Raw genomic sequence first — 27,144 nt, forward strand, 5'->3', positions numbered from 1 at the left:
AGTTTTTGCTGTCTGAAGGACATTCGTGCTTCTGCAGGAGGAGAGGGATGAGGTCTGGTGCTGCACAGGTACTGCCCAAGCCAGCTGGCTGTCCCAGCCCACTAACTCATGCCAAGAGCTGGCTGTTGGTTCTTGACCTCCCATCCGAGCCTTTCCTTGGCCAGACTGTGCTTACCCGTACTCTGTCCCCAGCTCTTGGCTTTGCACGCTCATTCAGAGGTACCAACGCCATGGTCCCCATGTTTCTCACATCAGAGCAGTGCTGAGGATAAGCAGTGCCCAGCACCTGCCTTGTCCATGATGTGCTGAGGAGCCTAGGGCTATTTGAAGGTGTAAGCCTCAGCTTCTGGCTGGAGCCACCCTTTCCTTCTTCCCTGCTCAGCAGTGCAGAGCATCTAGCCAGGAGAATGGGGGCAGGCCCATGTCTCTGACCATAGCACCAGAGCCCCAAGGAGAACCTGGTGTCTTCCTGATACCTTACAGGTCAGGAGCCAAGCTGGGGGAAAGAAGGAATCAGGAAGCTCAGTAAATTTGGGTTCATGTCCAGGACCCAGAGGAGGGAAGAACCCCTGAGCTGTTGGTGATTCAGCGCTCTTGCTGACATTTGTATTAAAGAGTGAGGGGCGGAGGCGTGTGTGCTCGTGCCTGGGGTTCAGCAGGCAGATCCAGCAGCTTTTGCAAAATGTGTGTTAGCATAGCTTTCCCTTGAATGTGCTGTTCCCAGGGGGTCTCATTGCAGGCACACCCTAGGCATCAGAGACTATTTTGATCCAAACCAGAACTTTTTCAGTTATTACAGGCTAAACTAAACCTTGGGCCAGTGTTGGCTTGGGCTGGCTGACGCTCGGTCAAGCACTGAGGAGTGTCCCAGCAGGAATCCTCCTCTGGACTGGGGTTTGGGATTTGGGGGTCTCTCTGCTCCTCAGCTGTGATCCTGGCTCTAGTAGATGTGTTGTTTACAAGCCCTCCTAAAGGGCAGTCTGGGGCTCCCTCCCACATTTGTGCATGTTTCTTCCCGCAGATGGAAAGCCCGTTTCCACAGATGTGATTGTGCTGGGCCGGACAAATCTCCTCATTCCTTCCAGCCAGCCCCATCACTCAGGGGTGTACGTCTGCCGTGCTAACAAACCCCAGACCAGACAGTTCGTTACAGCTGCAGCTGAGCTTCGGGTCCTTGGTGAGTAGAGAGCAGGATTAACGTGCCAGGTAGCTGTAGAGTACCTGGACCAACGTCCAGGAGCTCCCCAAGAAGTTGTGTTTGTGGCCTGTGCTGGGTAAGATGGGAGCCAGGTTAGAGCCAGGAGGCCCTGGGTCGGGATATCTCTCGGTGGCAGTGTTACTCTCTTTAATTTGGGGTTTAGTTCCTTGTGTTTACTGAACCATTTTATGCCGTATTCTTGTTCTCCAAGGTTTCCCCATGGAAATCTGTATCAGCAATTAACTTTCAGTATCGTGGAAGCCAGCAGGGAGAACAGCCTAGGATCAGGGAACGCAGCACATGATTGATACAGAATTTATTTTTCCTTTTGGACAGAGTCTAAATTAAGCCTCTAGAGTCTGCCTGGCAAATCCTATCTTGTAAGCAAAGCTGCTACTGAATAAAACATAGCACCGAGCGGGGAGGAGAAGGGATTTGCTTTGCTACCTTTTCCTCCTCCTTCCTGCATTAATTTGTCCTCTCTCCTCCCAGCTACACCCAGCATCTCCCAGGCTCCTGAAACCATCTCACGCACCCGAGCCAGCACGGCCCGGTTTGTCTGCAAGGCAGAGGGTGAGCCAGCCCCAACCATTCACTGGCTGAAGAACGGCGAGGCCATCCTCTCCAACGGGCGGGTGAAGGTGCAGAGCAGCGGGAGCCTTGTGATCAATCAGATCGGGTTGGAGGACGCTGGCTACTATCAGTGCGTGGCTGAGAACAGCTTGGGCATGGCTTGTGCCACTGCCAAGCTCTCGGTGATCGTGCGGGAGGGTTTGCCCAGCGCTCCCAAGAAGGTGTCAGCTGTGTCCCTCTCCAGCACCACAGTCCTTGTGTCCTGGGAGCGGCCGGAGTACAACAGCGAGCAGATCATCGGCTTCTCGTTACATTACCAGCGGGCTGTGGGTAGGTGTTATCTGCCTGTGCCAACACGGCTGTGTTGCAGGTACAAGACACAAGGCACAGGTTGACTTTCTTTCCCAGCTAGTAACAAGTGGGAGGCAATTCCAGTCAGTTTAGCCCTTTTTGTTGCAGGTAAAGGAATTTTCTCTTGGAGTCAGCATCAGCCTGTGACAGTGCTTGTGGATTAGCCCACATGTTGACCAGCAGTAGTGTATCCACATAGCTAAGTTGTTGGGATTCTAGTGGGACCAGGCACTTTTGGAAATTTATTTCTGTTTTTTATTTTTTCACACATTGATTTTACATGCAAAGGGTGTGATTATTAATGGGGATATTAAACAGCTACATTGTGTACAGGGGTAATCGCTAGATTAGTCACACCCAGAATCTGAAGTGAGGCACTTGGGTCTCTTGGGGTCTGTCTTCCCAAACAGCCAGCAAGCCAATACTCTTGCTGAACTGTTGCCAGAGCTCCTCTGAAAATTAAGCTGGTAACTTCAGCTGCCTTAGCATGGATTAAGGAGCTGGAGTCAAAATGGAGATGTTAACATTGAGGCATTGAATGTTTCTGCCCAAAGAGTTCACATAAGAGATGAGTTTTGTGCAGGTGCTGGGGAAATTGGGGAAGACATAGTGATTTTTAAGGTGGATTGGCACTGTGAGTTAAGTGATTTTTTGAGGGGTGTCTTGGCAGTTCACTGACCTGCTGATCAGTGTTTCCTTGGCTCTAGGAACAGATAACGTGGAATACCAGTTTGCTGTCAATAATGATACCACTGAGTTGCAAGTCAAGGACCTAGAACCCAATACCAACTATGTTTTCTACGTGGTCGCGTATTCTCAGCTCGGAGCCAGCCGGACATCCTCTTCCATCGTTGTTCAGACCCTAGAGGACGGTACGTTGAATTAGATGGGTACTGGTGCCTAAAAAATGTTCTTGGCCTGTTCCATGGTGAGCATTGAATATGTTATGGAGAATAGTATCAGCTCCTAGAAACCTAAACCTGCTACTCCTACAGCTTCTTGCCAGAAGCCCTTTTAAAAAAAACCCAAACAACAAACCAACCAAAAACCCTGGGCTCATCGTCATCTTGGGTGAAGAGCATGAAAATTACCTCACTGATACTGGGGCCCATGAGAATCCTGCGGGAACTGCAATCAGCTCCTCTGGGCTTTCACCTAGCTAATGTGATAGTGCTCCAAACTTGACTCTGGGCCAGACTTCATTTCAACTCCAAAGACATCTATTGCAATTTGTAGGGTTGGGAGTAGCCTTGAGGTTGGATCCCTTAAGAGCCAGTAGTTTGTGTTGATTTTACCACGTATCACGTAGCATTTTGCGAGCAGTAAAGGCAGAGTGCCAGGAGGACAGCTGCCCAATGGGGGAGTACATGCGCAGCTTTCAACAGGCTGCAGGACAGAGGCAAGAAGTGATGGTTTTGGCAGACCTCGTGCAAGCCCCTGCTACGCTGTGGGGTGCATTGTGTGCTTTTAATACTCCTGACATAGCGAACTGTGTGGTCCCACGTGTATGTGTCTGAAGCCTGAAAAGCTGAGTTGAAAGCATGAAAGCTGCCTGCAGCACAGAGCTGTGATTCTTAAGGGAATGGAGATTCCCAGATTGAAGTCTGGATCCTTTAGCCATTTCCTTTAGTGTCTCCTTCATGATCCACAGTACAGCGTAGGCCTATTAGCTGGTCTGTGCTAACCTGCCCAGTTTGCAGTGGACACGGGGTCACTTAGATTTTGCTTCCCTAGAGGGTAGCGTGGTGTGGCCGGCAGGCTCCGACAGCCTGTTTGAGCTGAGCAGCCCACTGTCTGCCCTCCCCAGACACCCCGCCGATGATCTGAGCTGCTGGAGAGCTGCGGGGAATTGGTTCCCCCCATGACAGACAGCATGTCACCAGTGGCTGCGCAGGGCTGAGCCCAGGCAGTGGCCTCCAGCCAACTCAGAAGAGCTGGCAGAGATGTGTTGAGGTCTTGTCCGAGTCTTTGCTGACTTCCCGTTGTTGCTTCTGCCCAGTTCCTAGTGCTGCCCCTCAGCTGTCCCTGTCGAGCATGACTCCTGGTGACATCCGTGTGACATGGCTGCCGCCTCCTCCAGAGCTGAGTAACGGCAGGATAACGAAGTACAAGATCGACTACTGCACCCTCAAGGAAGGTGAGGGAAACACCATTGGGGGGGTGTATGTGTCTTCTGCTGCAGCAGCATTAAGAGCATGTCATGTCGAGGGGAGGAGGTGCAAGGCTGAAAACGGAGGGACCCCTTTTTACCCAAGGGAGGAGAACAGCCCTCTCTTACCCTGGCTCTGCTGGTGGTGGTCACAGCAGTGCTGGTGCTGTGCTACTTCACACTGCTTCGAGGTGCCTTTTTCTGCGACTGTGGAGGAGTCTGTGTCCCCAGGGGAATGGCCTGACGCTTGCGTGTTCATGCTGCCCCATGAAAGTCTGCATGAGCAATCCTTTGGTGCCATCTGCACTGTGTGTTTTGGGGGAAGAGCTTTATGCTGGTCGGGGAAGAAGGGTAAATGTGTTTGATTCCTTTAAAATAGAGTTTAATCAAAGTGATCCTTGTAGGAAAAAAGCAAGTATCCTGGCCAGGCTGTGTTGCTCTGTTGCTGAGTTTTATCCGGTTTTATTTATATTGTCAGACGCTCCAAGAAGCCTTCAGCGGGGATGGTAACGTTTCCCTGTGCTGGATGTGGCTGTTCCAATTCCATGCGTGCTTGCTTTGCAAATCCTTTTGGGTATTTGCTCTTAAAACCGTCAAAGCTCTGCAGCTTCTCACTTCCCAGGGTCATGATTCTTACTAAGAGAAGGATAGAGAGTGTGATGAAGTGCTGGACATGTTCCCATGTGTTTGATCTGGATTAGTAGTCTGTGCTGTGACTCCTGGCTCTTGGTTTTTTGCCCTGAGCCTGCACGTGGCTCTGTGGCATTGTAAAACCTTGGAAACGTTTGCAGTCCAGGAATCACAGTCTTGCCGTATGGCATTACATAGCAGGGACAGTGCTCCCAGCTGAGTTTACGCCAGGTGAAGCTGAAAAGCAAGACTTCTGCACTCACCAAACAGGCAATAGCAAGACCAATTAGTTCTTACAGTGAAAATCCCAGGCCATTCTCAGTTATTTCCTGTTATCTTCCTTATGAACTTGGGTGGGCTGAAGAGGGAGCAATAAAACCTCAGTCTGGTGAGGGTGAAGGTGTGAATTTTGCAGAAAGCAGGGCTGCCGGACAGTTCTGGTTCAAAGTAAGGTGAGGATTTAAATACAGCAATGAGCAGCACTGGAACATATCATCAGCTACCATCAGCTGTGCTCATGTTCTGCCATCACATTAGCAGCAGCAAGGTTTCTGACAGCTCCCCTCCAGGCAGGCTCAGTGGTGCTGAAGGCAACCTGCAGTTTTGAATGTGATGAAGGGGGCTGTCAGTCAGGTATCAGCTCTGCCCAGTCTTTAGTTCTCGTTTTTCCTGGTGGCATGAGATTGCACTGGGCAAAGCCGAGCCAGCCCAAGGCGTGCAGACCACGTGGGGGTAGCTTGGCTTTTTGGCTACTCAATTGTATTTTCCTTTGGCTGAGAAAACCATGTTTTCAATGGTGTCGTCTTGGTTCCAGCAGATCAGGTTACCTCCATTGAAGTGGGTGGAAATGAGACACAAATCACTCTCTACTCGCTCCATCCCAACAAAGTATACAAAGTTCGCATCGCAGCCAGCACCACCGTGGGCTATGGGGCCCCTTCTGAGTGGACCCAGCATCGGACTCCTGACAGAGACAACCAGACGCACGGTAGGAGGCTGGGTGATGCCTGGCGTTTGGGGTGGGGTTTGCAGGACATTGGGGAACTTGAGGCACGATCGGAGATGTTTGTTTTCATTAGGGAATTATAACCATTGGTTTTGCTTAGACCAAAATGCCCACCTTTATCTTTCTGTTGAGCAGCCTCTGTATGTCGGGGCTCTGAGCAACCTGATCTAGTTGAAGATGTCCCTGCTCATTGCAAGGGCGTTGGACTAGGTTACCCTTAAAGGTCCCTTCCAACCCAAACTATTCTATGATTCTGTGTCTTCCTGCTTGCCTGGGTAGTTGGTCTTTCCTCCCTCCATGCGCAGCTGTGAAAATTGTTAAGATAGAAAGAAAGGAACAAAAACCCCAAACCCCAGTGTTATGACATTTGGGAGTGGATAGACAATTCTACCAAACAGAGCTGAGCCCAAGCCATACTCCAGCAGTGGTTAAAGACGGTGTTATCTCAGAATACATTGAGCAATTCCCGTAGTGGCTTTGTGACATTGTTTTTTCTTGTATCACTCGGCTGGTGAAGTCAATGGTAGAGTGTAACTGTACCACTCTGTCAGACAACGGAGACATCCCACTCACAGGACAGCCTCTTCTCACACTCCTCCCTCACTGCCAAGGACAGGGAGGGTTCAGTAGAGCAGGGAAATGGAGACAAGTGGCTGAACATTTTTCTCTTGTCTTGTTCTTCGTCTAGTTCCATTTGCCCCGACAGAATTAAAAGTCCGAGCGAAGATGGAGTCTCTCCTGATAACGTGGCAGCCCCCAGCCAACCATGCCCAGATATCTGGCTACAAGCTCTACTACCGAGAAGTGGGCCCAGAGGAGTCCAGCGATGAAAGCCCTTTGGATGGTGCTGAAGATGAGAGCTGGGATGTAGGACCCATAAAACTAAAGAAGAAAGTGAAGCAGTACGAGCTGACTCGACTAGGTTAGCTGGTTACATCATCTTAGCAGTTGGTGTGGAAACCCAGGGTCTGTCTCTTGCAGTTTGTAGCCATCCTGGGATGCTTCCAAGAGGCTCAGTTGTCTGCTTGGCTGCAGATATATAGGACCAGGACCGTGTGAGCCGAACTTTTTAAGAGCACCCAAAATCATTTCTGGAGTGGGGCTCTTGGGGCTTGTTCTAAGCAGAGTTTAAAAGAAACAGAAATTTCTGATGCCAGTGTAGCAGGGGTTGTATTTTTAACCAAGGGCTACTAATGTACTTAGTATATGCTAATAAGTGGATCTGAATCAATTAGTGGTTTTTATTGTGTCACTATAAAGAGTGTCTAGATTGAAATCTCCAGTCAGGACAATGTCTCTCCTTCCCTGTGTATTTCTAAGAAGCTCCATAATTGCATGCTATGTGCAATCTCTGTATTAAAATGCAGAGATGGGTTAATTCACAGCATGCTAATTTGGGGTCAGTATTCTCCTCCACCTCCCCCTAAGGGAAAAGGGATAGAGGAGTGAGTGTCTGTGGCTGGAGAACAAGTCTGCACCGCAGTCAGATCCGCCTGCCTGGCTAACTGCGCTTGGCGTTTCCCATAAGGAATTATGTTACTAACATCGGATCGTGCCAGTTAGTTGATTTGCCCGTTGATACAGGTTGGGGAGAGAGGAGAGAGTCATGGCAGACGCATCCTTGAAACAGGATTCTGCTTCTTAGAGTTCTTCCATCCCCCACTTCGTGCTTCATCCCTGTTAACTGTCCGGCGAGCTGAAACTGCGGGGCGAGTGTTTCTCGTGCTGGTTCATCTTACGCATCTAGCCTATCTATTATTCATGGTGTAAAGGTCAGGCTGCAGCACCTGGAAAGACAGTTTGTGTCATCGCTAAGTAGGTTTCCAGCCATGTTGCAGCCATCCTGCCACTGAGAGGGTGTTAACAGTTATGAGTTTCTCTGAAGAACTTAGGTCTGTAATTATTGCACTGAGGAAACCACATGTGAACATCATCACGCGCTGCACTAACCACTGGCAAGTCAGTTAGCAGAGGGACTCAGGAGTGGGCTGAATTGGTTCCAAATGCTCCGGCACGATGATGCTGAGAAGGCTGCTTGTTCTTCTGTAATTACTTCCTTAAATTTGGGCATCCGTCAAGCCCTAATGGTTTCCTTATGATTTGGCGGTTGTGTATCAGCTATCATTGTGTCAGGAAGAGATTCTCGGGTTTCTTCCAGCCGTGGATGTTCTCTTTTCTCCCCCTGACGCTGTTGAATGACGTGCTCCTGCACACATACAGTAAAGGAAGGGGTCAGGAATCTGGCGGTATGGAGAAAGGCAGGGGGTCTGGGCATGAAACAAGGAGGAGGAGTGGTTGGGATTTAGAAGGGTTTAGTTTTATGGCGGGGAGCTGCCCTGTGCAGGTACTTACATCTGCATTAGGGGTCTTGTAGGCAGAGCGGGTGGCAGTCAGGAAAGGTTGGCTGCCCTAATGTGATCTACGCTGCTGCACGTTGGCTGATGGGGAATCAGCTGGGGGGATTTCTCAGCTCATGGATGTCTGCCTGGAAACCTCTCCTAAGATCCCTCTGTAAAAACAAGCAAAATAGCCAACACTGTCTCTTGGGAGTATCTCTTGACATCAGGGTAAGGCTGCATGTGGTGAACGGTGCTGTCTGGTGGGGGAGTGAGATTTGCCCAGGCTGGCCCAGGGGAGGTGGTGGGCTGTTGAAGCTGTGTCATGGCTGAAACTACAGACTGGGTCAAGAGCTTGAAGAGAGAAGGTGGCAGGAAATCCAGGGGTTGGGCACTGGGAATACAAGGCTGTAGCTCAGACATGGTTGCATACCATGTCTGTGCAAACAAGGTCCGCGTTCCCCATTGGAGGCTCCGTACTGCTGCAGCACAGTTGCTAAATGCCCCTTAGCTCCACGTCCCCGCAGTGTCAGTGAAGCCAACGCTCTGCCTCTTGTCTTGGTTTGGGGTGTGGCCTGAGAGACAAAGCTCCTGTCCCACTGCTTGTTCCTGCATAGCTTGATTTTGTTTTCCTTGGGTTTTTCGTAGGAGCACAGCAGGGCAGCAGGGGAAGCACTTTGTGGGGAGACAGCTCCTTTCGAGGCATGCCTCAGACAGAAGTGGACGGTTGTGCAGAAAGCAGCCTTGGACAGAGCTTCTTGAGCACAGTTAGTTTTTATTCACAGCGATAGCACAACTGTTACATCAGCGGAGAGCCCTGCCTGCGTTTCCCTCCCCTAGTTTCCTGTAACATCGGGCTGTGTTTTAGGCTGCAGTAAGGGTCCTTGTGCTGGTCCAGTGCAAGATTCTTGTTTTGTTTTCTCTTGCACTGGCTGATCCTGCTACTAAAATGGTGCCAGCTGTGTCCGCCTCCTCTTCTCTATCCTGCAGGCTTTCTCATCCTTTGCCTTACCCCCAAGATCTGGCTTTTTGATTTTGCCTTTGGTAATGTCCCAGCTATCTCCATTTCAGCTGTCTGAAATAAAAGACGACTTTCTTCCCATGCTCATGCTAACCTCTGGAGCAAACCGTGTCTCCGTAGAGTGATATTGCTAATGACACACCTTGTATCTTGCCTGAGAGTTATGTGCTGAAATCCTGTGAGAGAGGTGGGCGGCTGTTCAAAGGCACATGAGAAATATAGCAATTTCATGAGCCCACAAAATCAAAAGGAAGCTGTCCTGAATCACCAGGAGGGCTTCTCCCTGAGAAATTCTCATTCATTTCCATCTACGTTCTAGCAGTCAGTCTCTGTAGTGGTGTGCACCACCAGGGCCATCATTTACATGAAAAATAAACAATAAGGATCTAATCCTGTCTTCCACATTCCCATGAAGGAAGAGTGCATTCCTCTCGGAGTGACTCCCTGGAGATCAGGGTATTTTCCCACTTACAGGAAAGTATGGCGCATGGCAGCTGGCCAACATGAACACCTTGAAAAACTGAATAAAACAACATATTTAGCATATTGGATATATTATGCAGTCATCCAGATTAGTGATTTGAAATGATCTGGACTAGATTATTCTGCTTATATTTAATGTATGATGGAATGCAGTGAAATACATCTGTTTTCATGCTGCCTACTAGCTTCTTGACAGCTTGATAGAGCTTTATGTCTGCATGCTCTAAGAGCTTGAACATCTGGGCCTGTGTATAAAAATTGAAGCCAAGCCCCTGACTGAGAAATCCAAAATAACCCTATTTTCAGAATGTGAATTGCTTGATCTTGTAGTAGAGCTCCTCTGGCTTCACGTGTAAGTGGCTGCTGTATTGATCCTACCCAGTGATGGAGATGGAGGATTTGTCCTTTCCTTCGCTTCATTCTCCAACAGGAGTTGCCCGCAGCTGCATCACATCTGTGAGCTCTTCCCCATCATTTTGGATCGCATCATCCACAATGAGCTCGTGTCCTGGTGAAGCCCAGCCAAATGCTCAGGCAGGAGGCAGAGTGCGCGTACTGGCGAGAGACAGGCTGTGGGGTTCTTTGTTCCGCCAAACCCGTGGTCTCGGCCGTTTGGAAGTCGAGTGCCCTTTGGTCTCATCCCCCTTGTGTGGGTTTAAAATGTTTTCCTGTGGCTGGAGAGTGTGGAAATGCAGATCAGGCTGCCTTGGAGGCAGACAAAACTCTGTTTGCTTTTGGGATTCTTTCAGGGAGAGAAATGTGGCTGAACTGTTTTTATATTCTAAGCGTGAACATGTGTTATGGAGCAGAGAAAGCCTTTGGTAATTGGTACCATTAGCCTCTGGGAGCGTAATCAGTGCAGTAATAATAAAATTGGCATCAATAAGAAAGGTTTTATTCTGCTTATGTTGTCTGGCAAAGAGAGCAGTGATCTATCAGGGCAGGGAATGAACAGGCACGTCCCAAATTAACAAACTTCATCAATGCGCTGCAGCCAAGGCAACCAAAGACAGTCAGGACTGCTCTCGCTGAGCTTCTGAATGGGTTGGCTGCTGAAGGGAGAAGCTGGCGAGCATCTTATTTGAGAACTTTGTGTCTCCTAAGTTGTTTCCTTGATTAAACATCTCCATTAAAAAAAATCTCAGATGTTACTTAACACAGCAGAGGAGTATTTCAGCTGATGAAAGGCTGGAAGGAAAGAGGGAAGTGAATTTTGGACCAGGGTAGCACTGCTTGGAGGCAGAGCACCCTGTCCTGCAACTCAGTTTGGGTCCAAGTGTGAGGTTCCCCATAGAGTGCATGGCTGGCTGATGGGAAGAGTGTGTAATGAGGACCCTCCGGTTTCTAGTGTGGGTTTTGCGTGCACCGTTGCTTTTCTAATTGCAAATCAAGAAACTCTGCTGTGGAGGCAAAATAGTCACCATACACCAAAAGCTGCCAGTGACTTAACAGGGCGTGTGAGGACTTGCTGGAAGGAAGAGCCTCACAGCAGTGAATAAATCAGAAAGGACTGAAATGGGAGGTACATTTTGGAGAGGAGACGAATAATTCCTCAAGAATAAACAATGCAGTGCGCCCACTTCCGTAGTGGGGGAGAGGAGTCATTGTGCATAGGTTTCTTTAGTAGTTCGCAGGGGAGAAGGATCAGGAGATCCTGATATGATGTGCTACAGGCTATGACACTGGTTAACCCTTGGTGGCTGGGGCACGTCCATTTGCTGCTGATAATTTCTGTAAAAAGTCAGGGGAGAACTAGAGAGTAGCTGTGATGATACGTGCACCAGTTGTGAGACAGTATTTGAACATGGAAAGCCTGTAAGTGGAAGGGGGACTCCCTGCTGTATTCTAGCAAATACAACCCTGTTCAAGCTACTTTCTTGGATGGTGAGAAAAGCTGGTCAGATCAAAGCAAACATGTCTAACTGGGGAGGGTTGGTAACAAAAATAACCCCAGACAAACCCTGATTGATTTTTCCAGCTCCTGGGAAACTCTATGAGGTGAAGCTGGTGGCATTCAATAAGCACGAAGATGGTTATGCAGCGGTTTGGAAGGGCAAAACAGAAAAGGCACCTGCAACAGCAGTAGGTGAGGAATGCCCTTCATTTGTTGTCTGTCTCTTCTGCTTGGCATGTGGCTTCAAAGGAAGGGTAGAGGTAAAGTTACGGAAGACGAACTTGGAGAAGGACAATACGAAAATGGGGAAGGTCCCAATATAAGGAAACTCCCTTTGACAGTCATTGCAAATTGCATTGGAGGAATTATCTTGGGAGGGAGAGAAAGGAGCAAAACATCGCCCTTCTCATTAGGGTTGTTCTTATACTGGGTGTGGATGGCCTTCACCGTGTTCTCTCTGGCCACGTTAGTGGCTCAGGGATGGTCTTGGAAATGCCAAATAACCTGGGTTTTATCTCTTACGTTATAAAGAGTCGAGAATGTGAATTAGCAGCATGCCAGGCTTTCTGCAGTGTTACAAAGAAAGTAAAAGCTCTGAAGACCTAGGCTCCATTCTCAGCTCTGTCAGTCTGTTGTGGGATGGTGAACAGTCTGGGCTCCTCCTTACCCTGCTGTGGGCCTGTCAGGTGGGCAGCTTTGAAGCTGGCCTCCTGTGCTCCACAGTAGCACACCACCAGCTTGGTGCATGGATCCTCATTGCAATCTTTCCCACATGTGAGGAAAAGCGTGGACCGCTGCATGCGCAGAAGGGCTAAGCCGGGCATCTAGGCTTATGCTGGAGGCCAGTGTATCTGTGCAGGCTTCACAAACCTAGGCCTGGTTTATTCCATGTTTTCTGTGTCCATGATGGCTGTCCCTGGCCTTACTGTCGTGTATGTCTCCACATCTCTTTTCTCTTTTTGTCTTGCACCGTAGATCCCCCTGTGCAGAAGGGTCCTCCGCTGCCTCCAGTCCAAGTCTATGCAGAGTCCAACAGCTCAACTTCCATATGGCTCAGGTGGAAGAAACCCGACTTCACAACAGTCAAAATTGTCAACTACACCGTGCGCTTCAGCCCCTGGGGCCTGAAAAACGCCTCTCTTGTTACATACTACACAAGGTAAAGAGGGATGCTAAGGGTTCATCTGCCATGTATTGCTCACGTCAGGAATAAACACAGGGCAGGAGGAACCTGCAGGGAAGTTCCAGTACTGAGCACAGTCCTGAGTGTTTCACGTGCTGGAAGCGTCTGCCTTGGTCACAGATACATTCAGAACTGCTGAAATGTGGCACTGGGACTTGTCCATGACTTGGATACCAAGGGATCATTTACTGGCTGGTCTCTGCATCTTTTCTGCACTGGTTGGACCTTACATGCTTGTTTCCCTGTTAATAACATAGCCAGCTGCAATTATGGCCAGTCTCAAAGTGTTCCTGATTTGTGAGACGGTCCTCACAAGTTTGGTTTAAAAATTGCTAGAGTTTAAGCAGTTAGAGTAATTTGGGGATGTATTTTACATCTGGATTCCTGTGCAGGTTTTCAGCCTATAACCAGGCTGTGTTTTCAAGCTTTTCTCATCAGAAATGGTCCTGGAGGCGACTTTGCTCTGTATCTGGAAGCTGAGTGCTCTTGCCTTCACATGACTGCAGGAGATGAAGCTTTAGGTGAAAAAAATCAAATACTGTAAGAGTTAGGATAATCTCTTACAGTGTTCCTGGTAAGGTATCAAGGTGCCAGTGGGTGGGAGAACCATCTGGTGTTCATGGCCTTGTGAATGTGTCCTCTTTCGGCAGCTCGGATGAAGACATTCTCATTAGTGGGTTGAAGCCCTACACCAGGTATGAGTTTGCTGTGCAGTCCAATGGTGTTGGCATTGATGGGCCTTTCGGCAGCGTGGTGGAGCGGTTCACCCTTCCTGACCGTGAGTATTTATGGGAATTGAATCCTGATTTCTCCTGGGTTTCCCTGAATCTCTATCAAATTCCTCCTAATGCACCCCTGAGAGGTGGGATCTCAGGTCACCTCTAAGCTGTGATGCCCCTGAGTGCATGTTGAGAGCCGCTAAGCATCCTCGTGGCTTTCCCAAGCTCATTAAAGGAGTGCTGCTTTGTAAACAGAGAGGAGCTTGTAAAGGGAATTGGGGCAATGATTGCTGTTGCTGTGGGATTGCTTCTGGGTTCAGAAAAATTCTGCTCGTTAGAGAGACCTGATAACGCATCGCTTAAGCGCTGGGTCCTTCCCAGTCTGAATGTTGCTGTCAGAACGAGAGTGCCTTGCCCAGCCTGGTTTTCCAGTAAGACCTCCACCTCTTAGCTTCAGGCCTGGTGAAGGCTGGGAGGCAGAGATGATCCTGGGAGCTGCGGTGGGCTGGCTCCTTACTCTGTGACAGCTTCTCCAGTATTCAGCTTCACAGAGCAGCAGCGATGGCCTTTGGAGGTGGTGTGTGTCATGCACCTAGCTGGGACTAGTTGTGGTGCAAGCAGGGCTTTGGGGAAGATGGAGAAGAAAGCAACAAGGAGCGAGGGTGTGCTGGGAATACTCTCTCAAAGATGAGCGGTGTTGCACAGCCTCAAACTGAGCTGCACGGCTTCATCAGCACTGTCAGGTTTCCCTTGGCTGGTTGGCCACGATGCACAAGCCCTGCCCTGTATTGGGCTCAGCAGCCTCCTCTCTGCGCTCTCCACAGCTTGTTTGGATGAGGTGTCCAGTTGCCCAGGTTGCCCATCATGTCGTGCTTGCAAACATGGCTGCGGCACCACGGAGAAGGATTCAGAGAAGGCACAGAGCAGTTGTCATGTCCTGCAGGTTGAATGCTCTCCTCCTCCTCTTTTCTGCTCTTCACGCTGGGTCTTTACTTGTCTCTGCCAGGTCCCTCAACTCCTCCATCTGACCTGCGGCTGCACCCGCTCAACCCCTACGCTGTCCAGGTGCACTGGTGCCCCCCCGTCGAGCCCAACGGTATCATTGTGGAGTACCTCATCCTGTATAATGCCAACAACACGCAGCCAGATGACATGTGGACCTTGCTGACGCGAGAAGGTGAGCCTCCTTGAGGTACTGTAATACCCCACCAGGTCCTGCCTTCTTCCCTGCCTACTGAGCCCTGGCTGGTCAGTCCTGCTGCCCTGTTTTTTTGCCTCACTTTGAGCACATACAAATAAACGTTGAAGAGCTCATGCTGCCAGCTTTCTTGGAGCATATGCTGGGCCTTGCTCCTGGTCATATAGGGGAGTCCAGGGACATGACGACTAAGACATGAAATCATACATGTCTAGGGCTGAAATAGCCATTATCATCCAGCAAACATCCTACAGATACAGGCTGGCAGCCAGTAATTCCTAGCAGAATGTTTGCCAGCAACACCACATGCAGGCTGTATCATCAGCTTTTTAAGCAGCAAGTTCATTAATACCGAAGAGGTGTATTGAATTACCTCTCGGAGCTTATGACACAAAATCCCTCACTTCTGAGGGTCCAACAGAATTCCACTGCTGCTTTGCTGCAGCCTCTGAATGCTCTTGAAACTGCGCATTTTAAACCTCTTTTGACTTGCTTTTGATCAGGAAATATCTTCAGCACTGAAGTGCATGGCCTGGAAAGTGATACCAGATACTTCTTCAAGATGGGAGCAAAGACAGTCGTGGGATCTGGTCCCTACTCAAATGTTAAGGATGTGCACACCCTCCGGGAGAAGTTGTCTGGTACGAATTTCCCCTTTGTCCCAGTGCAGGAAGCGAGTTGCTTTGCTGAAGACCGCGATTTGTCATCAGGGGCATTTCTGTTTGCGAAACAATTGCCTGATGTCACCGCACAGGATGCGAGATACGACTGTGTGTAGGCCGGTGCAGAGAATCACGGCAGAGTCCTCAGATGGGCAGCTCCACAGGCCTCAGGCAGCTCCAGAACCCATCCCACAGCTGGACTTCATCTCTCCTCCCCATCCCAACTCCTATGGAAGGGCACATGCAATGTGCATCTTGCTGCCTTCCTGTTAGGCTTGTGTAGTGTGAAATTAATGAATGTGCATAGACACCAGTTTGCTTTAAGCTGCTCTAAATTGTTACTGCCAAGTAATCTTCTTCCTTTATGCGTATAGAGGCATCACCTATTGGTTTTAGTGGAGCCGGTGCTTCTCTGAACACAAGACACTTTGTACCTTCTTCCTGCTAGCAGCTGAAATGATGTATCTGTCCTTCCCCTACTAGATGTTCTGGATATCCACTCTGTCACGGGAATCATTGTGGGAGTCTGCCTGGGTCTGCTCTGCATCCTCTTCTGCATGTGTGCCAGCTTCCGCAACAGCAAGCAGAGGTAGGTGTCACCTCGCCCTTGCAGGAGGTTAAAGGAGGCTGATGTGGAAGGAGACAAAATACACTGGGAGCTGCTTCCCCGCGTTCAGCTGGGCTGTTTGGCCTGCAGTATATGACATCAGTTAATACAAAGATTGAGTCTTGGGAATGCTAGCTGGCTAAGGAACACATTTAGTGTAGTCCTTGCACTGATTTATTTTCTCAGTAATTTCTCTTTAATTTGCATGGTTAGACTAATAGGGTTTTTTTCAGAGAAAGAGAAAAAAAAAAACCCAAGAAAAGGGAAAAAACACTATTTGCCGGATTATTATCCGTGTCTTTTAGTGTGGGCAGTATTTTGCTTCTGAGGCTGGACAGCTCAAAGGATGTTTGGAAAGGGTTTGTTAGCTTGGGAAAATGATGAAAGACTTCTCAGGGAGTGACAGGCTGGTTTAAGGAGGATTGGACTCAGCCCAAAGGCCTCTGCTGTCCCAGGGGTCTGAATCCAGCCACCAGCATTTGGAAAGACCATGATCGAAAAACAGCTTAGTTGTTGAGAAGAGCTTTGAGCTGGCGGCAGACCTCAGGACCAGGAGCAAGCAGCTTCTGAAGTCTTATCCTAATGTAGCCACCAAACTGTTCTATCCTCTGTAAAGCAGAGATGGCAGGAGTGACGCAACTCCCCACGGGCAGGGATTAGGGAGCGCTTGCTCTCGTGTTGCCTGCTGCCCTTGTGATCCACTGGCAAGGGGAAGGGTTTGCATCCAGCACCGTGCTTTGTGTGAACTTTAGGATTAGTGAAAGTGGTGAAGAGATGCATCTGGGGAGAGGCTGCTGCAGCGAGAGCTGTTGCAGTAGGATGTGGATAGAGGATCCCCTTCCTCAGGAGCGTCAGGGCAGGGGCTGGAGCCCGGTGCCTTCCACAAGGACAGGCTGAGTGGCCCGGAGGGGATCGCTTTGGCAGTCTGTGGCTGTGTGGGACAGAAGAAAGTGAGGCTCAGGGGAGATGTCAGCTCTTGCTTGTTTTCCCACAGGGATGCCCTGCCAGGCCTGGATTCCCAGGCAGCCAGCAACCACACTTACTACCACCGGAGCAGGCAAGGGGTGGCAGCTCCGAGTGCCACCTTGGACTCACATGAGCTAGACTCCCTCATGTCCTCACTCCCGGAGGATGCACCCGTGCCCCTGGGGGACATCACAGAACTGACGGAAGTGCACAGCCTCATCCACACGAGCCTCCCTGAGGACATCGTCCATGGGAAGAGGAAGGTAAGGAGCCATGCACGTGGTGACTGGGCCCCCAGCCTAGGCAAGAGTTGTTTGGTGTGTCGCTGCTGGGAAGCCGGGGCCTGATCCTGTCCTGGGTCTGCAGAGTGCTGGTAGTCTGGGCTGCAGGCTGGTGCTGGACAGCCGTGTGTTTCCCTCTCTAAAACTGACTGGCTCAAGTCGTGGCTGTCAGATCTAAGTTTGGGATCCCTGTGCCATCTACCAGCCCTTTTCATCTCCTGGGACAGTGACCCCTCATCCCCAGAGAAGCAGCTACCAAACTCCCTGCTGCAGAAAGCTACACCATTCCTGTTGCCATGGCACACAGATGGTGTGAGAAAGTGTGATGTTTAGAGTAGATGCTCTGCCTTCCAGGATGCTCTTTTGCTTGGAGTCAAAAGAGCTTTGTCCATAAATAGTGTGTTCACTGCAATACCCTTGAAGATACACAAGAGGTGAAATTGTGTTTTATTTGTGAACCTTATTTTTTGAAGTAGTCTTTTCCTGCCCTGCTTGGTTTCTCTGACATTGCATTGTCTTTCATTCCTCCCTGCCCATTTCCTCTCTCAAGCTTGCCTGAAACATTTCATTCCATTAGGGAACCTTTAATTGGCCTAATTTAGTTAATCTGTTTATGTCTCTCTTTGTAGCCCAGGGAGAGCATGTAAAGTAATTAGGAGGTTCAGTAAAACAAATGCATTGTGAGCGCATGGGATTTCAACGTTTGCATCAACGATGCGCTCATGTGTCACTGGAGGGAAGGTGAGTTCAGAATACCTGGCTAACCGCAAGACCCGTCCTTGCTGCTAGTGGCAGTGCGGGTACGGTCTTTTGGAAACGCAACATCTTCTGCTGGCTTTAATAGTCCTGTGAGCTGAAGCCACGCTCTTGGTCATCCCCTCAGCTGAAGCAGAGGCAGTTCGCAGCCAAGCTGCATCTGGGGATTTTGGTGGAATGCAGTTGCCTGTCTGGACCCAAGCTGAAGAGTGTAAGGAATTTCCTACAGCTTCTGTTAAATAAGGAACAAATGTTTTCAGTGATGGTGACTTACCCTGAGAACAGGTCAGGGTGGAGGAAGTTCCCGCCTTTGGGAAGCTTTTTTGGGGGGTGGCATATCCAGCTCTTCCTCCCAAAGCAGCAATCCTGTCTGCAAAGGTATACGTGAAGATTTTGTTAGCATTACTTACAATGTGTGCAGACCAGGGGCTGGAGAGGGCAATGCCAAGGCCTGGCCATTTGGGGCTTAACCTGAGAGCTTGGGGCCCCCAGCATCTGTTGCAGAGGCTGGCAGTGTCCAGCAGCAGAGTTATGTTCAGAGATCAGAGCTTCGGGGAGAGGGGTGATTCTGGCTGTAGTGTCTCTGCCTCCGTAATTGGATGGGGAAAGGCCACTGAGAGTTAAATTCAGTGAGGATTTTGGCCAGCAGGATAAAGAGCTTGGGTTTTTTGATGGATGTGGATAGGGAAGCAAGGATCACTGAGGAGCAGCCGCACACAGCCACCCAGAGAGCAGTGCCGTCACCGGTGCCGACCGGTGAGGATGACCTGGCAGGTGAAGGAGAGCTCAAGTGGCGGCCGGGAGCAACAGGCTGTTGTTGCTGGGAGCGGGCACTGGAGGGAGATGTGCTCCCGTGCAGGAGGCCCGGCTCCCTCCACTGCCCAGTCCCTGCTGCAAGTGCCACCTCAGCCAGCCCTGAGCACCGTTGCATCCCCTCTGTACTCTGACATGTATAACTAAGCGTAAAAGGACTCAGGCCAAAAACATCTTTCTGCTGCAGTTGCCAAGAGTCTGCATGTCCGCATAGCGATGTGATTCTACCTGGCTGGGTGGTCAAGGAGTTGGGCAGGTCTCAAGGGCACGGCCGGACCAGTGCACACATGCCCGGTCCTCACAACAGATGTAAATCGGTCAGGTGCAGTTGTGAGTGTGTGCATCTCCCTGCTGGTAGACAAAATGCTACTAGCCGAGGCCCAGGAGTGGGCTGTAGGTTCCTTGGGTTGTCTTGTGTGCTGCAGATAGCTTCTTCCAGCAGCCGTTTAAGCTAGGCTACTAAAACCCCCGGGGACCCTGCCTGGAACTGAGCTTTGTACCCTACAGTGACCAGCTGCCTTTGTTGCCTTCTCTTTTCTTCTCTTATGCTGTGTGTAGTTGGGGCTGGGAAAACCCATGGTGAGGAGTGTGGTGGAGCCACAGGAAAGAGAAAATCCTTGTGGAAGTAAATTCCTGGTCCAGCCTGGCAAGGGAAAGCTCCCCAGGGTGCTCTAGGTCGGGTAGTATCACTTGCGGTCCTAGTCGATAAAGAAAGGGAGTGAGAAATGTCCAAGGATTCCTTTTATTTGACAACATATCATGTCACCACAGAGCTCAGGATGTTGGCTGGGACAGACTCTTAGTCTGATGCTGCTGCCACTGCTGAGCAGGTTTGTACAGCTGTGGTGCCAAGGAACTGGCAGCTCCAGGCCTGTGTGGCTTCCAGTTGCCTGCTTGCCTCTCCATCCTCAAGTTACGCCTGGTTTGTGTTGGTCGGGTGGCACTTGCTGTTAGCAGTGGCTGTGATAGCTGCTCCCGTGCTTGCAGGCTTTTCACGTGCTGGGTCGTTACTTAGCATTCTATGGATTATTGTTTATTGGTTTTATTCTTGTGGCAGCCCAAGGTTCCAGAGGAGATTGGAGGCTCCGTGTTGTTAGGAGATATACAAACACCAAGAAGGGACTGTCCCTGTGCCATAAGCAGTCAGAAGTGAGTGAATGTCACTTTGCAGGTGTGGAGACTAGAGAACAGTGAGACCAAGGGCGGGACAACGTTAACAATGCTGAAATTTGAACTGACTCCCACAAAGAATCGTGGGCAAGGGTTTTGAGAAGTCCCCTTGGTCGTTTTCAAGTCAAGATCACCAGTTCCTTCAAACGTAGGGCCATGCTTCTTCTTGAGCCGTTACAAGTAAGGCTGGGGGTGCAGGATGGTGCAGGTGGAAGGTGGGGCAGTCTTTGTGCTGCTGGGCAGCCCACAGGAGCCGCCTGGCCACCCTGCCCCTGCTTGCAGGACAGCAAGGTGCCGCTGCAGCTGAGCTGTCGGCACGGGGCCCCTCTGGGTGGCTGACAGCTCCATTAGGCAGGAGTACATGCGGCCATTTAGCGGGCCCTTTCCCTTCCTTTCTATGTGTTTCCCAGTGGTCACACACAAGGATTTGTAAATACACTGACAAGTGATTTTCCTCTCTTACTCTCTTCCCCTTTCAGTTGACCCCCAGACTGATGCCCTCCGTAGCCTGCATTATAAATGACACTGTAATGCACAGGCTGTGGTGATGCAGCTCCGTTTCCCCTGACAGATGGACTGAGGATGATAAAATGGCTCTGCTCCAGACATCTCTGTCACTGCTGCTTTTGGGCCAAGCAATTTAGGGGGTGGGGGAGAATGTTAAAAAGCATCTGCTTTCCGTGGAAGACTTCAGCTTTTCATTGAATGAAGCCAAACCCAAGTGTCTTGGCTTGGAAATGTTTGCTGTTGTGCTTCTTGCGAGCTGGAACCTTCCTTGCTTGCTGCCCTGCTCCTTCTCTGTGGGCCCCCTCCCCGCAGGGACTGCATTTACCGTGAAGCATCCCCGTGACTCGGAGTGCAAAAGCTGTAATGCATCAGGGAACTTGGATCTACTCGGGTTGTTTGTCATTTTTGTGTTGAAATTTTTCTTCTCGGGGAAAAAAAAGGCCCAATGTTTTCTGAAAAGTCTTCGATGAGAGCTGTGCTCCCGTTGACAGCTAGCAGAGATTCTCCTTTATCTGGTGGGGGGGAGGTCTGTGTTATGTTGCATCTTGTTTAGAGGCACAGCTGCGGGCAGGGATGCCTCTATGTTTGCGTGACATGGAGCTTTCCCACTCCCTCCGGCTGCTGTGGTGCCATTCAGCAATGAATCCTTTCTCTCCACTACGATGCCCTTAAAAGCCGGGCACATGTGAAATGGTGGGTCAGCCTTGTTTTGCACAGGATTTCAAGCTAGTTTAAATAACCATCCTCATAAAACAGGGAAGGTTTCAAGATCAACATTTCCTACATGTTCATTCTCAGCTCATATATTTGCATGAAATCATTACTTGTCACTGAAAAGGTAACATGATCTAGGTGCATTTTTACCAGTCGGAGTTTCTATAAAAAGGCTAAAATGAAAAGGCTTGTTTGCTTTGATAAGGATTTAGCTGTAATGGAAACACCTTTTATTGGAAGATGTTTTTATTAGTTTTCAGTCTTGTGTTTGCAGTGAACTGACAAAGGGATTTTTCCCTCTTTAAATTAGTATTAAACTGACACTCCTTGCCTTCGTTATTCTATTGCAAAAACCAAGAGAACATTTCCTTGTCTCCCTTCACCATTCACTAGCCCCCCTTGAGTAGAAAGAAATAGTATCGTTTATTACACCAAAAGATACTGCCTAAAAAAGCAGAGAAGCTTTGAGGCACACAAGACCTTCTTCAGGTCTGTGATGAAAACAGACCTAGAGTTAATTGCTGCTGACCAACCGTAAAGACTAAGCCCCAAGAGGGATTTTTTCTTTTTTTTCCCCCCTCAAACATAATGTGCTTGAACCACATGTGGAATATAGGCTATGTTGTGTGGCTGATGGTTTTTTCTGTTTGTTGAAAGTTGCAAACTGGTACAAAACAAGTTTGTTCTTCGTTGCAGCCAATTTCAGCCAGAGCTGAACAGGCTGTTTCCCAGAGTCATCAAAACCTATGTAAACATGGCAGATTGACATTTCCGCTAACAGATGGTCCATTGGGGATTGCAGTAGAGCTGCCTGTTTCTTTCCATGTTTTTTGGTATTCACAAGATGCCTGCAAGAAGGTTTTCAAGTTTGCTCTCTCTCTGTGTGTGTGTATGCGTATGATGCTCAGATCTTTCTGATGGCAAATATGCATGTAAGCATCTATAACAGGACACACATTTGTGTGCATGTGTGCATATTTGTGTAGGTTCAACGCTGAAATTTCCAGGCAGTATTTGCTCAGTAACGTATGTTCCTTGGAAAAGGCACAGAAGCCATCAGTCAGCGACGTAGCTGCAGAAAGCCTTTCGGATGGCAGCAGAAGCAAATTGAATACGTTCCTTGAGTACTCGCATGTAGCAATATTCCTTATTGTGAGCTGTGCGTGTGATCGCTTGGTTGATTTCTTGCTATTAAAGTGTAGTTTAATGATTGTCCACTTAGAAAGGGAGCAATTAGGGAATGCTCTTGACTCAGAATATATTGTTGGGGATTGCAGAGCGAGGAATGGCAAAGACGCTGCCTCCAGCATCCACTTCTGAATGAGAGAATGCTTGGTATCCACAGCGCTGGGTTTGGATGTCACTGTTCTGCGGGGTGCTGTCATGTAAATGAGGCCCTTTACTACTTGTTTTCTTAAGGTTTGATCCTGAGGCAGCAGCAAAGCTCCTAGGACCTGGGGTTGGTGCTGGGATGCAACACTGCTCTGCCTCCCGCAAGGTGTTGAGCGCCTTTGGGAACTGAGTCAGGGTGGACAGAGAGCACTTGGGAGAGGCTCAGGCAGCCCTTCTGCACACACATGAGCGCTTTAATGTGCCTTCTGCCAGCACCGACAGCACGAGATAGCATTTGCTTCTTGCTAAATAGCTGACTTAGGAGTGCCTGGCTCACATACAACATCTGGTCATGTATTTCTACCTAATTTCCAGCCAGATGGACCGAGGCACAAGGAGGTCAAAAGACTCACACAAGGTCAGGCTGATGTCAGAAATCTCCTTGCCATCTCGGCTGGACTCATGCTACGTTGACTGTTGTTGGAATAGATCTGGCCTGTGTAAGTAGCGTCCACATATGCAGAGCAGAAACCTGGGTTTCTCCTGCCTGACAGTGAGCAGTAGGTGGTTAGTGGGTTTGAAGAGATGTGCTGTATGTCTTCACCCTACACGGCCATCATGCTCACACCACCAGTATTCTGTATGCATATGCACACATGCACACTCGTACTAGTGTCAGGTGAGGATTTTCTCTTCACTTCAGCCTTGCGTCGGCCTCTTGCTTCTGTCCAGGCAACACGTAACATCTGTGGAATGAGCCCAGAGATAACTGGCTCACGTGGTCCTTAAATCTGAGCGCGCACATGTGTGTGCACATATGTACATGTACGTGAGTCAGTAGCAGGGCTGAGCTCAGGTATAGGCAAGACTGCCCAATAAAATCAAAACCTGGAAAGAAAATAGTTTTCTGCCTGTGAACTAATAGTCTGAGCTGTTAAATAACTTCAGCTCTTAAAGGCACACATTTCCCATACACAGAGGTGTGCATTCAACAGTTTATTGCAAGGGGAAGCTGAGAGAACCCAGAACAAATTGCGTTCAGCCCATATAATTTAATTAGATCTACAAACAAGGTAACACTGGTTGCCCAGGGGATTTAAAGCTGAGCTAAGAATTGCTTGGTGGTCTGTTAAAAAAAAAAAAAAAAATTAAAATAAGGCCCCCAATTCTGTGCCTTTGTGCTGATGGGGAATGGTAGAGTGTTTACCCAAGGCCTAGCTTGGAGCAGGAAATCTGTCTGCACCGCGGAGCAAGCAGTTTAACATTGTCTTCAGCTCTTACTGGAGCACACGTGCCGGTGCACACAGGTGAGGGTCCTTCTCCACGCCGCAGAGCATTGCTTGTGCCAAAGCAAATATTGTAATCGTTCAGCTCCAGATTTCTACCATCCCTGTTCCTTTCCATCTTTGCACTATTTTTCAGTAGGCTTGTACTGCTCTGGGTTGTTTGCAGCTTTGCAGGGAGTTGATTTCAGTGGACCTTTAAATGATGTCTTGTGCCACGATATACCCTTTGGCCTCAAAATTTGAGAATCAGTGGAAAGCCCCTTATGCGACCGGTTGTGAACCATCTGGCAACTTTTATCCACTTGCTCTGCATCAGACCGTGTAGCAGAGCAATAACGCCTGTTCTAACGCGGCGACTGTGTGAATCCATTGCAGCGAGCGTTTTTATTTTGATGCCATCAGAAATGTTCTCCGCGTTTAACTTGCCTCTTCTAACACCATGGTATTTTTCCAACTTGCACTTTCCTTTTTCAAGCTGCTTCTCACTTCAGGTTTATGGGGATAAGATTCTGTATCTGTGATGACTGGATCTTTTCTCCTCCCACTTTTCTTCCGCAGTCTTCATGGAATAAATCAGGCAACCAGTCATGGACAAACAGCATAGCCAGATACGGGGACGCTATCACAAAAGAGCCTCTTTCTGCTGTGAACGGATCACTGAAGCTCCCTTCCAGTGCGGGACAGAAGCTGTTGTTACAAGCTCTGGTTTACGATGCCGTGATGGTGGGTATCTTTGGTGGTTTATTGACTTGTGTATTCTGATGTGTTTTTTCCCTTTATGTTCCCCATCTCCCTTTCTCCTTTTTACAGCACAGGAGAAAATGTTTTCTTCTCCAAACTAGCTTTAGTTGGCTGATCATGGGCTTTATTTTTTTTTTTTTCCTGCGTATAAGAGTGTATGCCAGCAAGACTGATGGGATTTGAGTAAAAGCTGTTCGGTTTTTTCCAAGCATTGCTCAAAGCCTCAACTCTCCCCTGATCGTCTGTCTTGACTCCAGCCAGCCCTTGAGGGCCTGCACTGTGGGCCGGTTCTTTTGGTGATGGGCAAGCGGGGTCAGATGGCTTGGTTGTCAGCAGGGTTGTGGCAGTCCTGGTTCCTGAGGACCCGATGCCAGGCACCAGCAGACTGCTCTGAGTCTTTGCCGTGGCTGTGCAGCAGGCAGCCTGCCGAATGAGTTAGGAGCTGTAACGCTCAGCACCGTCATTAAGATCTACAGTGTGCTCGCCTGAAGGGGGGATTGCTTTTTTGCCTGTAAAAGGAGTCAAAGATCAAGGGTTGATTTAAACTCCTTCTCCAGATAGGGTAGAGCAATTTCCACTGCACTTGTCTTCTTTATGTGGGTGCGTAGATTGGGAGGAAATCCTGTTTTCGGATATTGCTTCGTTAGAATAAACACACACTCCCATGTACGGGAGAGTTTGTACAAGGATCGTGATGTCTGTGCCACAGTCTCAGCAAAGCAAGCTGACACCTGCTCAGATTGACTCTGTAGCGGAAGATTTCTTTGGTTATTGTTTTAAAAAGTTCACCCCCCACCCTCCACCTCCAGCAAATACTTGTAAGTAACCTACCTATGTTTCCTTCCCAAAGAGTAGTGCGAAAATCAATCACACACAGGATGTAATTAACATTGTGGATAGAGTTAAGACAATGTTTTACAACCCAATTACAGGGTACCCGTTTACAGCACAGCTTACCCATCAGTTTGTCAACAAAAGGAGAAAAGTGTTAAAATATGTAAATGATGCACAAAGTTGGCTTCAGCAGAAAGCGCAAATTACGCGTGGGATAGCGCTTCCATACTTTGAATTGTCTTGTTGCTACTAAATCACCCTCAGCCCAGACTCTGAGTGCTGATTGCCTAGAGAGCTCTTTGTGAGCTTCCAAAATAATTTGCCGGTTAAACTATTGAATGATAATCTAGCAGAACGACCTGCTTGTTAGCCAGATTTGTGGAGACCTGTAGCCTGAGCTCCACTTGAACACTGTGGAGGAGAACCAGTTGGTTTCTTTCTGAATTAAAGTGCTTGAATTTACACCAGCTTTTGCAAGCTGTGAGCAGGGCTCTAACGAGCAAACATTTTGTGATATGTAGCCAAAATTAAAACAGGAGCGGGAAGGGAGCCCTGGTATCTAGTTGTGGGTCTGTATCGTGAGCTGTCTCAGAAGCCAGTTTCCTAGAGTGCTGCCCTGCTCACCCTCTAGAAATCTGGCCATTAATACAGAAATAGATTGGTGAGTGTTGAAAATTGTGGTCTTTAACAGAGGCTCGGAGGAATGGTTGCTCCAGCCTGCCAAGAAACTGTGGGCAAATCGCTTCGCTCCCTTGGGACTTGCTTTCCCAAATGTAAAATTGGAATAATGATCCCAAGGTCATTTGAGATGCTTCTTAAGACTTCAGCTCTGAGAAGCGTATCAAGATAATGCTTATAGAGGCATGTGCACATCCCATTGTGGGATTGAAAAGAAATACATTTCAGTGCCTTGTTGGGTCACAGCTTCAATTATATGAATTTCATTTGAATTTCATTTACTTTACCTTTTTTAAAATTTTTTCCCCTGTTTGATAACAGAATGAAGCAAAGAAAAGCCACCCACCAGCCAGCCTCCACCAAGTGGAAGCAGAGGTCATCGTCCATTCTGATTTTTCAGCCTCTGACAGAGATTACGATTCCCAGCTGCACACCCTGGAGAGTGAAGAGACAGAAACCGAGGACCAGGAGCCTGAAGAGCTCCCCTCCGGAGAGCTGGCTCTTCCCGTCTCTCCCAGCGCCCAGGAGGACGTTAGCCAAGCGCTGGTGGACTGCACGGGCAATTCTGAGGTTCAGGCCCAGGACAAGCTGTTACGTACCGACAGAAAAACTAACAAAACAGAGGCCGTTTGCATCCGTGGGCTCACCAATGGCTTCCACAGGCACGGGGAAAGTCTGGATTCAGTGGAGAGTGGAGATTCGGACTCCATCCGGGAAGGCAGGGAGGATGTGCAGCCAGTCAAGTGCCAGTCGCTTTCCCCGGCCCCGGAGGAGGCCCCCCTCTGTAGTAACTCTGGTTTAACCAGTTCATCCTCAGCATCTGAGAACATGGCATGTGTCCACGATCATTAAAGAGTGAACTAATCTGATTTTGATCATGGGAGAGCTAGAAGCACTAGGAAGGGCCTGTCCCTGTGAGGTACTGCGTGCCCTTGACTCGCTGAGCCCAGCAGGAGCTAAGAAGGTGCAGCATCTCACCAGAACAGGATTCGGACCTGTCAGCTGTACGTATTGCCTTCAAGACATCAGTAGGTAGATTGGTAAGGGCCCATCTTC

General features: G+C 49.1%; 1 protein-coding gene across 1 annotated transcript in view; it reads left to right on the forward strand.

Annotated features, from left to right (window-relative positions):
- IGDCC4 (immunoglobulin superfamily DCC subclass member 4) overlaps positions 1 to 26,940 on the forward strand; it is a 96,450-nt gene extending 69,510 nt beyond the window's left edge. Inside the window, 15 exon segments of the mRNA XM_075714514.1 lie at positions 1,022 to 1,177; positions 1,691 to 2,101; positions 2,830 to 2,994; positions 4,122 to 4,259; positions 5,716 to 5,889; positions 6,596 to 6,829; positions 11,726 to 11,833; positions 12,617 to 12,800; positions 13,475 to 13,602; positions 14,550 to 14,720; positions 15,245 to 15,382; positions 15,887 to 15,992; positions 17,005 to 17,239; positions 24,394 to 24,558; positions 26,410 to 26,940. Coding sequence (XP_075570629.1) covers positions 1,022 to 1,177; positions 1,691 to 2,101; positions 2,830 to 2,994; positions 4,122 to 4,259; positions 5,716 to 5,889; positions 6,596 to 6,829; positions 11,726 to 11,833; positions 12,617 to 12,800; positions 13,475 to 13,602; positions 14,550 to 14,720; positions 15,245 to 15,382; positions 15,887 to 15,992; positions 17,005 to 17,239; positions 24,394 to 24,558; positions 26,410 to 26,940 — 3,044 coding nt within the window.
- The last annotated feature ends 204 nt before the right edge of the window (positions 26,941 to 27,144 follow it).

This window comes from Pelecanus crispus, chromosome 7 (genome assembly GCF_030463565.1).
Source record: "Pelecanus crispus isolate bPelCri1 chromosome 7, bPelCri1.pri, whole genome shotgun sequence".
Taxonomy (NCBI): domain Eukaryota; kingdom Metazoa; phylum Chordata; class Aves; order Pelecaniformes; family Pelecanidae; genus Pelecanus; species Pelecanus crispus.